Source organism: Hyperolius riggenbachi, chromosome 7 (genome assembly GCF_040937935.1).
Source record: "Hyperolius riggenbachi isolate aHypRig1 chromosome 7, aHypRig1.pri, whole genome shotgun sequence".
Lineage (NCBI taxonomy): Eukaryota > Metazoa > Chordata > Amphibia > Anura > Hyperoliidae > Hyperolius > Hyperolius riggenbachi.
Window position 1 is genome coordinate 172,965,966 of NC_090652.1, and position 16,520 is coordinate 172,982,485.

Sequence of the window (16,520 nt, forward strand, 5' to 3'; positions counted from 1 at the left end):
TAGAAATGAGCCAGAAAGCGGGCACTCTGAGAGTCCAAGTCTGCACTGAGACTGTTGTCTATGCACAAGGTACATGAAAGTGTCAGTAAAAATGGCCTCAGCTGCGCACTAGCCCTTAAAGTTCCATGGTGCAAAAATGAAAAAAGAAAAAGAACCCCACATATAACAATATTGGATGAACTGGAAAGATTATATGGCCGATCATAAAGTTTTACCAGTGTACAACAGTATGAGAACGACAGTACTTAGCTTTCTTCCTGGGATGTGTTTGCTGAGAAGTCATACGATGTACGAGGGCTTCTCTGTTTATCCTTTCTGTAGGGTTTTTCCACGTTTGCTCGACCTCTTCTTTGCCTGCTTGTAGCTCTGTTCTGACTAGAATCTCCAGGTATTGGCCATGGCGATGAGATACCAAACTCGAGCTTCCATTCTTTCGGGTCAGGAACTTTGATGTGAAGTGCGTCACAGAAAGACTTCAACTCCTCTGGTGTTTGCAGAGTGTGCCAGCGATCTTGAAACGAAGCACTAAGGCCAAAGGGAAACCGCCATTTGTATATAATCCCCTTGCAGGGGTTTAGGGGCCCATCTTTGTCTGAGAGTAATGGGCGACAAGTCCTGAAATATGGTCACTTCAGCTTCATTAAAGAAAATCTCTTGAGATCTTGCAGCCTTAACAATTTCTTTCTTCAGGGGAAAGGAGGCCAGACAACACATAACATCTCTTGGAGGGTCTGTCTCACTGCCTCTTTGCTTCAGTGCTCTATTCAGATGAACAAATTCTATGGCAGTCTGCTTCCCTCTCGAGTAGATTGTTCAAAAGTTATTGCAAAGCTTCTGTTAGTTGCACTGGCTGGATTGATTCGGGAAGGCCTTTTATTCTAAGGTTATTCCTTCTGCCGCGATTATCTAAATCTTCCATGATGCGGAAGGCTTGCTGTAACTGATAGTCCTGTTTGTAAGACTGTTTCTTCAGCCGTTTACTATCCCCAGCTTGAGCCTTGGTAGTGCTGGAGATAGCCTCCACCTTGGTGGTTAATGTTTGAATGTCACCACGTACCGAATCTACAGCCGCTTGGAATGCAGATTTTAGCTCTCCCGCTATCGCTGTCAGATCCCCAAGAGTCATTACCTTAACTAGTGGTTGAGATCCTCCGGTATCTCCCCGGGCCAATTCACTAGCCACCATTGCATGTCTGGGAGTGCTTTCAGGCTCCGGCGCCATCTTGCTTCTTGTATTTGCTCCAGTGGCGGTTTTCTGCGGCTTGAAGATTTCGGGGATGCCTCTCTGTGTCTGTCGCGGAGAGGTCTCTTTCTGCCCTCCAGCTTGCTTCCCCTGCTTTTCCCTCTCCCTTACCAATGATCCCTCCCAATGATCAGTATTAGCTGCTAAATTCCACCGAAAGGCGCCTGTCTCTCCGGAGCTCTCTTTCTAGGCAGCCATCCTTGCCAGCTTCCGGTCACGCCCCCCCTTCACCTACATTTTAGTACTTTTTCAATTGCAGAGTACTGAAAACTTAATATAAATAGAAGATCAAAAATTATCTCCAAGGAGAAAAGTTTGGAGAAAAACAGAATTGAATGTCCATGTGTCAAAAATGTGCAACCCTTGCCTAGTTCATATAGAGTTTGCATGCATGAACCTACAACAAGATAATCTCTTTAATGAAACTAGGACAGTCTGGATTTAAAAATAAATTCTGTGTATGTGCCCATTGCTAAAGTTGCACAGCTGCTAATTTGATGTGGTGCTTAAAAACTTGTGAATCTTTTATTTAAATGTCAGTGTGACTTAAAATATTATCTGATTTTCAAGTAAGTTCTAAAGTGTGATGACGTAAACCAAAAATACAGCAGTCTGAGCCCAAGAGGTAAAATGATGAGTTCCAATGGAGTAAACCACGTATGGTTACCTCGGATTGTGTCTCCAGCAATTGTTATAATGTGATAAGGGGTATCCTTCTGTGCAGCTACTGTATATCCCATGGATGGGATTTTTGTGTGGACACTGCAGGGAAAAAAAAAAGAGGGCACTTAAGAGCCCGTTTCCACTAAGCGTGAATTCTCAAATGTAACCATGAATGTCAATGAAATTATTTCCATTAAATGTGACTTTTCACATACGGTATGATGCAGAAAAAATATGGATAGCATGCTGCAGATGTCTGCACCATGCTTCAGTTTCTCATGTAATGATTGCTAGATGCATACAAACATTTGCATTAAAACATGAACATTTGAATATGGGGAAAACATGTGAAACGTAATATCCTAGTGGAAATAGACCCTAAATGTTGAGATATGCAATTTGTTTATATCTTGTAGGTAGTTTTTATCCGTGCATATTGTTACGTGATAAAAGGGTATTACACCATAAAAGTGTTCCTTGCCAAGGTCATGATGAAGAAAACAGTAAAAAAAAATAATTTGCCCATGTAAAAATACTGTGTGGAGATGCTCAAAAATGTATAAAATTTAAAAAGTTCAAAAGAAAGAGGTATTGTTAACTTGCCTCTAGCAGATACACACCAGTCGTGTGAATGGTTATCAGTTAAATAAACAACATAAAAGGACAATGCATTTCCCAAGGCTAACCTACTTCTTTAGGTCAATAGGAAAAAAGTACCTGACAATGCAATGTATTGATGTAAATTTTGAACAGCTCACATTTATTATTAGCAACCCTAACCGCTCACATAAAACATATATTTGGAATACTGTAGACTGTAAAGCATATTGATTCAAACAGATTGAAAATAAATTTCACTATCAACAATTCATTTTCAAAGTTTATATTTCAAAGCATGTGTAAAATGTCCAAAGTAAATGCTCACCTCTAAAATGATTATACATTCCATACATTGATGATAGATCATTCCAATATAACTACTCCTCTCTAAGGCAATTGCAGTTAGGGTTGCTAATAATAAATGTGGGCTGTGCAAAATTTATATTGATACATTTATATTGATACATTTGTATTGTCAGGCACCTTTTTTCTCATTGCGACATTCTTATGGCAGCTCGTACAGTAGTGGCCAGGTGCTGGAATTCCCCTTATGCTAGGTATACTCCATACAATTTTGTGTTAGATGGTTCGATAGATAATTTCCAACATGTCCGATCTTATTTTTGATCGTTTTTCTGATCGATTTCTCATAGAAGTTGGCACACGCCCCCTGTTGGGCGGTTCGCACAATGCCTTCCAATTGGCTTCAGCACACAGACCATGCAATCTCGTGGTCGCAATCGGTGCACAGAAACCCCTGGAACTCGGCTGCAGAAAGACTAAAAGGAGGCGTGCGATCTATAAAACACAAAATACTAGGCTGCCACCATCTCTGTTGACAGAGAAGCCTGCTCTGGCTGACTCTAAGACCTGCGGATAAATCGGTTAAAACACACCCTATTTATCTTCAGGAAGCTAGGATTCTTTCTGTGTGGCTGAATAGTAGGTTTAGCTGAGAAATAAATTACTTTTTAGAAGTTGTTTATTATAAATGCAATATAAATAATATATGCAGAAAATTATTAAAATCAACAATTATAGAGACAATAGTAGCGCAGTATAAAAATAAAGAGGGAAGAAAATGTGTATACTTAGGTTCAGGTGAAAATGTCCATTGGAAAGTATTAGCACATGGAAAAGTCCTTTGTTTCAGTTTAGGAAAATAGCCACCAGCCACATGGTCCCGTGGCTGGCTTGATCAGGTTATGTTGCACAAGGGAGGATTGCCCCTGCCTGTATGCATCCTGGTTTTATGGAAGCTAGTTTTGGGGTGGGATAAAGCCAGCCCCCTCCGGTTTACAAACCAATCACAGTTCATTCCCTTGGAGAGAGATTTTAGATTTGCCTGTAAAACGCTGTAATTCAAAAACAGGAAATGCGATATTCGTGCGGATGAAAGATTCATATTCTTCCGAATATGACAATTCCTATGACATCACACTTGACTACCATATTATGTTTAGTTCCTGAGAGGTTTAATACTTTGTCGTGGCTTATCCCTGGCCCCCCAAGACTAGCATCAAAATGTCCATCAAGACACCACGAATCAAATGATATAACTCCCATAACTGACCGGGGCACGGTATTCCTTAGACACACAAAAATCATACATGGCATTTATTTCCGTGACAGAAGTGAATAGAAATAGATAAGAAAAGATAACAGAATCGAATTGGAAATCGATCAGAAAATCGAATTGGAAATCGATCGGATGGAAAATCGACCGAAAAAACGCATCATGTGTACCCAGGATTATACTCCTCCTTTGCATGGTTGGGCTGAGGCGATGAATGAGCTCATGAGAATGGATGAACTCATAGGATCAGATAATGATTCCCTTGACTATCGTGTTGGATTGACTATCATGATTCCCAAGATCTCCTGACTTTAAAAAACAACTGTAAGGGGGCTGCCATGTTTTCCTTTTCTTTTGTGCAACACCAGTTGCCTGGCAGCCCTGCTGATCTATGTGGCTGCAGTAGTGTCTGAATAATCCCAGAAACAAGCATGCAGCTAATCTTGTCAGTTCCGACATTACTGTCAGAAACACCTGATCTGCTGCATGCTTGTTCAGGGTCTATGACTAAAAGTATTAGAGACAGAGGATCAGCAGGACAGCCAGGCAACTGGTATTGCACAAAAGGAAAAAAAACATGGCAGCCTCCCTACAGTTGTCCTTTAATGTTAACTCAGGATCAAGCCAGGTTTCCTGTACATCCTAGAGGAATAATATAATCAGTTACATAGTTACATAGTTACATAGTTACTTTGGTTGAAAAAAGACATACGTCCATCGAGTTCAACCAGTACAAAGTACAACTCCAGCCTGCTCCCTCACATATCCCTGTTGATCATAAAATCCCTGGATTAACATCATTGGCATTACCTAGTAATTGTAGCCATGGATGTCATTCAACGCAAGGAAAGCATCTAAGCCCCCTTTAAATGCAGGTATAGAGTTTGCCATAACGACTTCCTGTGGCAATGCATTCCACATCTTAATCACTCTTACTGTAAAGAACCCTTTCCTAAATAAATGGCTAAAACGTTTTTCCTCCATGCGCAGATCATGTCCTCTAGTCCTTTGAGAAGGCCTAGGGACAAAAAGCTCATCCGCCAAGCTATTATATTGCCCTCTGATGTATTTATACATGTTAATTAGATCTCCTCTAAGGCGTCTTTTCTCTAGACTAAATAAACCCAGTTTATCTAACCTTTCTTGGTAAGTGAGACCTTCCATCCCACGTATCAATTTTGTTGCTCGTCTCTGCACCTGCTCTAAAACTGCAATATCTTTTTTGTAATGTGGTGCCCAGAACTGAATTCCATATTCCAGATGTGGCCTTACTAGAGAGTTAAACAGGGGCAATATTATGCTAGCATCTCGAGTTTTTATTTCCCTTTTAATGCATCCCAAAATTTTGTTAGCTTTAGCTGCAGCGGCTTGGCATTGAGTACGATTATTTAACTTGTTGTCGATGAGTACTCCTAAGTCCTTCTCCAAGTTTGATGTCCCCAACTGTATCCCATTTATTTTGTATGGTGTTAGACCATTGGTACGACCAAAATGCATGACTTTACATTTGTCAACATTGAATTTCATCTGCCATGTATGTGCCCATATAGCCATCCTATCCAGATCCTGTTGCAATATAACACTATCTTCCTTAGAGTTGATGATTCTGCACAATTTTGTATCATCTGCAAAAATAGCAACATTGCTCACTACTGTATCCACTAGGTCATTAATAAATAAATTGAAGAGCACTGGACCCAGTACAGACCCCTGTGGGACCCCACTGCTAACAGTCTCCCATTTTGAGTATGATCCATTGACCACAACTCTTTGTTTTCTGTCCATTAGCCAGTTCCCTATCCAAGCACACAGACTCTTCCCCAGTCCTTGCATCCTCATCTTTTGCACCAGACTTTTGTGGGGAACAGTGTCGAATGCCTTAGCAAAGTCTAAGTATATCACATCTACAGCATTCCCAATATCCATATTAGCATTCACTACCTCATAAAAGCTGAGCATGTTAGTCAAACAGGACCTGTCTTTAGTAAACCCATGTTGATGCTGAGAAATAAGATTATTTTCTACTATGAAGTCATGTATAGTATCTCTTAGTAACCCCTCAAATAGTTTGCATACAACTGATGTTAAGCTTACAGGTCTATAATTTCCTGGATCTGATTTTTTGCCCTTCTTAAATAATGGGAAAACGTGGGCTGTACGCCAATCCACTGGGACTCTGCCAGTTGCAAGAGAGTCACAAAAGATAAGATAAAGGGGTTTATCTATAACTGAACTTAATTCCCTTAGGACCCGAGGATGCATGCCATCCGGGCCAGGTGCCTTGTCTATTTTTAATTTATTTAGTCTTGCCTTTACTTCTTCCTGCGTTAAGTATTTAATATTACAGTTAGAAGATTGAGACTCTTCCGCCTCTGTAATTTGCAACAGTGCTGTTTCCTTTGTAAAGACAGAAGCAAAGAAAGCATTTAATAACTCTGCCTTACCTTGGTCATCCACCATTGAGTTCCCACCCTCATCCTTTAGGAGTCCTATACAGTCAACCTTTCTTTTTATCAGTTATGATATGATGTTATAATTTTTTATTTCTTGTTATGCTTCTCACATAAGAGGGCCTGTTATGTACTGTTTCAGTATTTCTTTTGCATTCACCTGACTACACCACCTCTTCCCTTGCCCTCTTCCTCCTTCCTTCTCCCAGCCCCTTACCTTTTCCCTTCCTATCTTCTCCCTCCCCCTGCTTCTACCCTTTCCCTGTTTCTATGCAATTGGCAGACTCTGTACTCCATTTATTATACTGATTTTTATCTACCCATGCCGTATCAGCAGCAGGTTATCAAACCTTAACTTCTATGCAGTCTGCCTATTTGTATTTCTCTCGGACCTTCAGGGTTGGTTATACCAATTGCTTCTCTCTATGCTATGTTGATGGAAACTTACATGGTTGATTGTTCTACCAATACTCATGTTACATAGTTACTAATGTTTGCTTTGTAGGTTTTATTTGGTTAACTTGAAAACCTTGAATGATGACAAACTTAACCAGAAAAAGGGTGCCTCTTTCGCATCAATTTTGCAAATTGTTTATCTATTGGCGCCAGGTGTATAAAAGGCGCCGTGTACATATAAAACTATATTGTTTGTAAAGAGGTGCCACGTTATCTATTGCTTGTTGTTCTTCATTTCTATACCAAATTTATTGATTGCAATAACCCACAAAAACAATAAATTATTAAACAACATTTTGTTTCGAAACGGTATTAGGTGTTTCTAAAACTGTTCCCTATGCTTTCTCAGAAGAAAATCCTTTACATTTCAACTTTTTGCACCACAACGAGCAGCTTCCACAATTCTCACCTATGTTACAAAATATAGTGTTTCACCACACTGAACTACCGGGGGGAAGGGGTTAGGCTTTTGGAGTGAGACAGCCAAAATAGGCACAGGAAATTTGTGAATGACTGCTGTAGTGGTGCACAGACAGTAATTTAGGCTCCCTCCGTCTGGGCCAATAATTCCTTATAGATCCCTCTAGCGATACCCGAAAATGAATTTTTTTGCATACATACATCGGTTGGGGCAGTTAAGGTTAGGCGTGGAGCAGATTTTGATGGGACTGTTAAGTTTTAGACGTGGGGGGGGGGTTATGGTGGTGAGGACGGTTAAAGTTATGTTTGGGGTAGAAAGGGTTAAGGTTAGATGTGGGGAGGTTGGTTAAGGTTAGGCATCGGTAGAGGGAGAGTTCAGATTTAGCTGTAGTAAAATATCGGTATTTATATTTTACTATCATTTTTACACTTTAATGTTAAATACAGTGATACCTTGGTTTATGAGCATAATTCGTTCTGGAAGCATGCTTGTAAACCAAAGCACTCTTATCAACACAGATTTACCCATAGGAAATAATGGAAAACTCGGACAATTGGGTCCAGCCTCCAAAAACATTTATAGAAAAATGCTTAAGACAACATAATGTATTAATGCTTAAGACAACAGAACAGTACTGTCAACAGTAAAGCAAAAGAACCTGCACTAAACAGTGACACAATTTAACTTGCCCTTTTTAGGGATACTCTTGGATGGTGTGAGGGAGAAGATACAGAGTAGAGGATGAGGGATGAGAATCAGTGCAGTCTGTTGGCTCATTAGAATATTTTTCTTTTTATGCACCTCTAACAAGGAACCTATCCAATGGCAGTTGTTTTTGCCTTCTTTTGAGGATTTGGCGGAAATGTGACACTACATTGTTGTTGAACAGATTCATTGCTCTCACTGCTAGAGCCTTTTTCGGGTGGTGTTTCTTCATAAAATTTTGCACATTTCCCCATATTTTACAAATTTCCCTAATCTCATTTGAAGTGAGGGTGTCTTCTGTATTTTTCTCCACATCCACAGATGAGATCTCCTCCATAACCTCTTTCTGTTGTGCCACATGCAGGGCCATCAGTTCCTGAGTGGTCAGCTCGTGGCCATGCTCCATCCACTGTTGGATGTCTTCTTCATTAACCTCCAGTCCCATGGTCTTCCCCAAGGACACAGTTTCATCAACAACAGGAGGCTCCTGTTCATTAGCTAACCCCTCATGTCCAACAACACAATCAGGCCTTAGTTTTTTCCAAGCATGGCTTCGGGTTTTCTTGGTGACCCCATCCCAGGCTTTACCAATCATCTGGAGGCTATTAACAATGTGGTAATAGTTCTTCAAAAACTCTCGGAGAGTAAGATTTGTTCCATCTGTTACCTCAAAGCATCGCTCAAAAAGAGCTTTGGTGTAAAGCTTTTTAAAGTTTGAAATGACCTGCTGGTCCATGGGTTGGAGTAGTGGAGTTATGTTGGGAGGAAGGTACTTGACCTTTATTAACTTGAATTCCTCCAATAAGTCGTCATCAAGGCCTGGGGCATGAGCAGGGGCATTATTCATGAGCAGTAAACACTTTGAGTTGCAGATTATTATTTAAAAGGTATTTTTTCACTTCAGGACCGAAGACCTCATTGATCCACTCAACAAACAAAATACGAGTGACCCAAGCCCTGCTATTGGACCTCCACATAACATTTAACTGGCTCTTCTGCACCTTGCATTTCTTGAAAGCTCATGGATTTTCAGAATGGTACACAAGTAGGGGCTTGACCTTCAAATCCCCTGTTGTATTCACACAAAACAAAAGGGCGAGACAGTCTTTTATGGGCTTGTGACCTGACAACGCTTTCTCTTCTGCTGTAATGTAGGTTCTCTTTGGCATCTTTTTCCAAAAAAGCCCTGTCTCATCACAGTTAAAAACTTGCAGCGGCAGGTAACCCTCAGAAACCATTAACTCCTGGAACTCAGTAAATATGTCAGCTGCCTGTACATCAGAACTTGCAGCCTCTCCATGCCTAATAACACTATGGATGCCACTTCTCTTCTTAAAATTATCAAACCATCCCCTGCTTGCCTTGAAGCCTTCTTCATTTTCTGTTGATGTAACCTGCAGTTTACTTATGAGGTCAGTGTACAAGGCCTTTGCTTTCTCACAGATTAAGGTCTCGGTGACCGTATCACCTGCAAGTTGTTTTTCATTAATCCATACAAAAAGCAACAATTCTACATCTTCCAAAATTTGTGGCCGTTGCTTTGATGATACCCTTGTGACTCCTTTTGCGGCATCTAGTCTCCCTATTTCATCTTTCTTTTTTAATATTGTGCAAATCGTTGAGGTAGACTTGCCATAAGATTTTGTAAGGTCGACCACTCGTCTACCCCGTTCGTGCTTCTCGATGATTTCCTTCTTAATTAAAACAGTTATAATCTCCTTCTTACTGCTTTCCTTTTCAACCTTTTTTTTTTTTTCTTTGAGGGGGGCTATTGTTGCAGCACAGATCAGCTCTGCAGCTAGTACTGTACACCGTCGCTACAGGACAAAATGGAGGAATGAGAATAAGCTGACAGGACAACCTCCCTTTAACCAATGCAATGCAGTACAGTATTATCGCGACAAACCACATTGCACTACACAGACAGGAGAACATGGCACAGTATCACAGAGGGAGACAAATGAGAGTTTACATCCCTCTGTGATCAATGTGTAATCCGTGTGGGCTCTCACATCAGCTCTCGCTTGCTGTTAAATGCTAGACTCTCCGCGCTCATTATTAAAAGCCGCACCTACCGCAGGGAGGGATGACACAACGTGAGCATGGATTTCGCTCGTATGGCAGAGCGCTGCTCACAAACTGGGACAAAAATTATTGAAAAGTTTTGCTCGTACAGCGAAACATTCCTACTCCTTGTTACTTGTAATCTGAGGTTCCACTGTATCTGTAAATTTACCAGTATTCTAGTATCGGGACTATTTTCAGGCACCCTTTTTTGATGTACATGTTATAATAAGAATAATGCCGTTTAATCTTTTCTTTTTCAGTGCATATACAGTAGGGTCTCTGGTATCTGGCACCAACGGGGATTGGCTGATGCTGGATAAGTGTGCTTTCTGGTTGTTTTAAAAATAGGACTAGCTAATACAGTACTATACCACACTCAACATAAAGTAGCAAGAAAAAGTATGTGAACCCTTTGGTATTATATGGATTTCTGCAAAAATTGGACATAAAATGTGATCTGATCTTCAAATAAGTCAAAACAATAGGCAATCACAGTCAGCTTAAACTAATACCACATGAATAATTTAAATGTTTCTATGTTTTTCTTGAACAGACCATGTAAACATTCACAGTGCAGTATGTGAACCCCTAGACTAATGACATCTCCAAGAGCTATTTGGAGTGAGGTGTCAGCCAGCTGGAGTCCAATCAATGAAATTAGATTGGGGGTGTTGGTTACAACTGCTCTGTCCTATAAAAAACACACCAGTTTTGGGTTTGCATTTCCCAAGAGGCATTGCCTGATGTGAATGATGCCTCGCATAAAATAGCTCTCAGAATACGTACGATTAAGAATTGTTGACATGCATAATGGATAGGGTTATAAAAGTATCTCCAAAAGCCTTGCAGTTCATCAGTCCACAGTAAGACAAATTGTCTATAAATGGAGAAAGTTCAGCACTGCTGCTACTCTCCATAGAAGTGGCCATCTTGTAAAGATGACTGCAAGAGCACAGCACAGAATGCTCAATGAGGTGAAGAAGAATCCTAGACTTACAAAAGTCAGCTAAAGACTTACAAAAGTCTCTGGCATATGCTAACATCCATATTTAGGGAATCTACAATATGTAACACAGTAAACAAGAATGGAGTTCAAGGGAGTATACCACAGAGTAATCCGCTGCTGTCCAAAAAAAACAAACATTGCTGCACGTTTAAAGTTTGAAAAATCACACCTGGATGTTACACAGCAGTACTGACGAAATATTCTGTGGAGAGATTAAACCAATAGTTGAGTTGTTTGGAAGAAACACACAATACTAGGGTCCATATGCAATTAACTTTTTCTCCTGACTTTTTTGCTAGGTAATATTTTCACAACTTGTCGATTACATAGTTACATAGTTATTTGGGTTGAAAAAAGACATACGTCCATCGAGGTCAACCAGAAAACAAAGTACAACACCAGGCTGCTCCCTCACATATTCCTGTTGATCCAGAGGGAGGTGAAAAACCCTTACAAGGCATGGTCCAATTAGCCCCAAAAGGGAAAAACTTCCTTCCCGACTCCAGATGGCAAACAAATAAAATCCCTGGATCAACACCACTGGGCATTACCTAGTAATTATAGCCATGGATGTCTTACAAGGAAAGCATCTAAGCCCCCTTTAAATGCAGATATAGAATTTGCCATAACTACTTCCTGTGGTAATGCATTCCACATCTTAATCACTCTTACTGTAAAGAACCCTTTCCTAAATAAATGGCTAAAACGTTTTTCCTCCATGTGCAAATCATGTCCTTTGTGAAGGCCTAGGGACAAAAAGCTCATCCGCCAAGCTTTTATATTGCCCTCTTATGTATTTATACATGTTGATTAGAACCCCTCTAAGGCGTCTTTTCTCTAGACTAAATAAACCCAGTTTATCTAACCTTTCTTGGTAAGTGAGACCTTCCATCCCTCGTATCAATTTTGTTGCTCATCTCTGCACCTGCTCTAAAACTGCAATATCTTTCCTGTAATGTGGTGCCCAGAACTGAATTCCATATTCCAGATGTGGCCTTACTAGAGAGTTAAACAGGGGCAATATTATGCTAGCATCTAAAGCTTTTATTTCTCTCTTAATGCATCCCAAAATGTTATTAGCTGTAGCTGCAGCGGCTTGGCATTGAATACGATTACCGTATTTTTCGGACTATAAGACGCTCCTGACCACAAGACGCACCTAGGTTTAGAGGACAAATACCAGTGGGAATATATATATATATATATATATATATATATATATATATATATATATATATACTAAACCTGGTGCATCTATGGTGAAGGGGCATCTTGTGGATTATGTCCACTTTGTACCTCATGCCCTCTTGTGTCCTCCTTGCCCCTTTGTGTCCTCCATGTGTCCTCTATGCCCCTTGATGTCCCCGTGTCCTCTGTTTGTCCTCCTCTGCATGGCACAGTACAGGGAGTTCCTGACATTGTGGCGGGTTGGAGGCACATATTCGCAGGCATACACAAGTCAGGAACTCCCTGCATTTGGGCTATAAGACGCAGTGACTTTTATTACCCATTTTCAGGGGAGAAAAAGTGAGTCTTATAGTCCAAAAAATACAGTATTTAACTTGTCGATGAGTACTCTTAAGTCCTTCCACAAGTTTGATGTCCCCGTCTGTATCCTGTTTATTTTGTATGGTGCTAGACCGTTGGTACGACCAAAATGCATGACTTTACATTTTTCAACATTGAATTTCATCTGCCATTTTTGTGCCCATATAGCCATCCTATCCAGATCCTGTTGCAATATGTCACTATCTTCCTGAGAGTTGATGATTCTGCACAATTTTGTATCATCTGAAAAAATAGCAACATTGCTTTCTACTGCATCTACTAGGTCATTAATAAATAAATTGAAGAGTTAGATGTTAGACTTAGAAGTAGATGTTTCAGGTCACATTTAGAAAAATATAGAACATTTTAAAGGGTCTTCATATTTTCAACCAGCATTGTATATTCACTGATGATTTGTGCTTCTCAAATACTAGTAAATCCATTCCAGATCTGCCATTGGTTTGACAAAACACCTTGACCCCGTGAAGCTGTTCATGTTATTTCACTGTGCTTAGTCCTTACCAAGCACATGACCATTGTTCTCAGCTTCTAGATTTCTGAGCACCCAAATGTTAAGTATAATTTTTTATATTACTTTTACATACTTTTTCATATTATTTATTTAACATTAATTCATCAGGCATATGAAATTCCACTTGAGGAAGCAGAATGGGTGGGTTTAACTTTAGAAGAAGCTGTAGAAAAACAAAGACTCTTAGAAAAGAAGGTAAGTCCATTCAAACTTTTTCTGGTTTCTTTTCTTTCTTTTTTTTCTGTTAATGGACAACTGAAACAAGAATTATATGGAAGCTGCCATTTTTTTTTCCATTTGAACAATACTAGTTGACTGGCAGCCATGCTGATCAATTTGGCTGCATTAATATTGGAATAACACCAGAAACAAGCATGCCTGCTAATCTTGTTAGATCTGACAATAATGTCAGAAACACCTGATCTACGTATGCTTGTTCAGGGTCTGTGGCTAAAGATATTAGTGGCAGAGGATCAGCAGGATAGCCAGGGTACTGGTAGAGTTTAAGGGCTCATTCACATCTAGGGGGTTTTCTGACTTTTTTCAAGCGCAGGCGATTTTCAAAATCGCCCACAAAAAACGCTTGTGCAATGAATCTCTATGAGAAGGTTCATATCAGCGCATTTCGCCTGGTTTGCAAATAGGTGTCTGTACCATTTTTGGGGAGATTTTGCTACAATGGAAGGTATAGGAGGAGCGCTAAAGGCTCACAAAATCTCCTTGAGCGGCGATTGTGTTCGCGATTTTAAGAATAAATACATTGTATTTATTATTTTCCGGGTAAAAGAGTTTACATCCTGTCTTGCGTTAGGGAGTGAAATAAAAAATCGATCTGCAAAAGTGCTTTAAAAAACCTCAGCTAGCAGGCAAGCGCTGGGAGGCAATAAAAAAAACGCGCAAAATCACAAAACTTTGCAATTTCAATTTTAGATGTGAGCAGAGACTCAAGGAAATTTGGCAGCCTCCATTTCCCTCTTGTTGCAGTTGTTCTTTAAAAATCAGAGCAATTTTCACATCACGCTTCTCCCATTTATTTGCCAATAACTTTATCGCTACTTATCACATTGAAATGATCTATATATTGTTTGTTTGGTTGTTTTTTTTTGTGTGTTTTTTTTTTTTTGCCACAAATTAGGCTTTCTTTTGGTGGTACTTTTTTCTAAAAATTATTTTCTGTATGCATTTTAAAGAGAATAAGAATTAAAAAAAAAATCCCTTCAGCCATTACGTTTTATTTGCCCATTTTCTTCCTGTGTATTACAACAGTTAAACAGAAAAAAAATAAAAATAAACTCAACCTAGTTATTAAAGGGAACCTAAACTGAGAAGGATGTGGATTTTTCCTTTTAAAATAATACCATTTGCCTGACTCTCCTGCTGATCCTGTGTCTCTAATACTTTCAGCCACAGCCCCTGAACAAGCATGCAGATCAGATGCTCTGACTGAAGTCAGACTGGATTAGCTGCATGCTTGTTTCAGGTATGAGATCCAGATACTACTGCAGAAAAGAGATCAGCAGGACTGCCAGGCAACTGGTATTGTTTAAAAGGAAACATCCATATCCCTCTCAGTTAAGGTTCCCTTTAACTAGTTTGGCACTACACATGCACAGGTTTATCTCATCTTGTCACCTCGACTACTCTGTAAAGAGGAGCTGTCGGCCATACTATCTGAGAAACACACACACACACACACACACACACACACACACACACACACACACACACACACACACACACACACACACACACACACACACACACACACACACACACACACACACACACACACACACACACACACACACACACACACACACACACACACACACACACACACACACACACACACACACACACACACACACACACACACACGATAGTTGTGGAGGTGGGAGGTAAGAAATGTAAGAAAAATGTCAAACCAGACATACTCTTTGACCTTTTTTAAACATTCTAGCTGTCTAGTACTATACTCTTTAACCTGATATGTTTATTTTCAGGACCCAACACCCATATTTAAATTGGCTGTACATGAACTTTGTAATAGCATAGCAGCTGCAAATTTAGAAGAACCTGCAGTCATACAGAACACAACTCAACAATCCATTTCCTGATTTCTCCAGTAGCTTCTACGATCTTTATGAATTTCAGTTAAAGAGAACTTCCTTCTTTCAGTACCTACTCATAGACCTGGCCAAACAGCGGAAACTTAATTTTACAATTTATCGTGCCATATATATATATATATATATATATATATATATATATATATATATATATATATATCTCAAACGATATATATATATATATATATATATATATATATATATATATATATATATATATATATATATCTCAAACGATATATTGTTATGCTAGTTATATGAAATAAGAATAAAGACATTTTGATTACTACTTTTTTTCTGTTGTCATTCAATTTTTGTGTGTTACTGCTATGGATGTCATTCTCTAACCCAGCCAGGAATTGGGTAAAAATTAGTTATATGGTCTGAAGAACTGCATAGCATTTGAGTTTAATTTCCATAATGTGAGCCTACAGTGCGCCTACCCACTTTGTCCAGTTGCTTCCCAGTAAAGTAATAAAAAATCAAAATCCCAAATACTTGGAATTTGTCAATTTGCAGACATATTACATTTACATTTAGCTCATTTGGTTTTAAATTTGACTTTCTGCTTTTTGCCTTCTTTAAGGCATACATTTGTTTACTCTTTAGGCAATACAGTAGTAGCAGAAGAGTATTATACGGTGTTGGCCATCAGTGAAAGCAAGACGTTTTGAATTAGGATGATACTATTTATTGGCTAATAAAAAAAAATATATAAGAGTAAGCTTTTGGCTATTGTGCCTTCATCAGACTTGAATCCTGTATGCTCACAAGTTGTTAAAATACACAGCTATAGACATGCAACATCAAAAGGTATCATCCTGATTTGAAGCTTCTTGCTTTCATTAGGCAGTACATGTAAGCATTCTAGAATCCTAATCTTATGTCTTTGGGCTGTTTTACGTCATGGTTTTTAAGTCCAGAGTTGCAGTCTTGCATGGTGTAGTGTTGTGCAAGTTCTTCTCCCTTCCTGGTTTCTGCTACCCTTACATTTTTGATACTGAATGTTGTCTGATCTTTAAAGTGAAAATGATATGAGAGTGATATGGAAGCTGCCATATTTATTTCCTTTTAGACACTGAAGCGAAAAAAAAAATGATATAATGAATTGGTTGTGTACTATG

The 16,520-nt window shown here is 39.3% G+C and overlaps 1 protein-coding gene across 4 annotated transcripts in view; it reads left to right on the forward strand.

Annotated features, from left to right (window-relative positions):
• MRPL28 (mitochondrial ribosomal protein L28) overlaps positions 1-15,685 on the forward strand; it is a 62,376-nt gene extending 46,691 nt beyond the window's left edge. For all 4 annotated transcript variants that reach the window (XM_068246902.1, XM_068246903.1, XM_068246905.1 and 1 more), the window contains exons 5-6: positions 13,376-13,462; positions 15,271-15,685. In XM_068246902.1, the coding sequence (XP_068103003.1) occupies positions 13,376-13,462; positions 15,271-15,384 (201 nt within the window). In that variant the 3' untranslated portion in view covers positions 15,385-15,685. The remainder of the gene's footprint in view (positions 1-13,375; positions 13,463-15,270) is intronic.
• Positions 15,686-16,520: the final 835 nt, after the last annotated feature.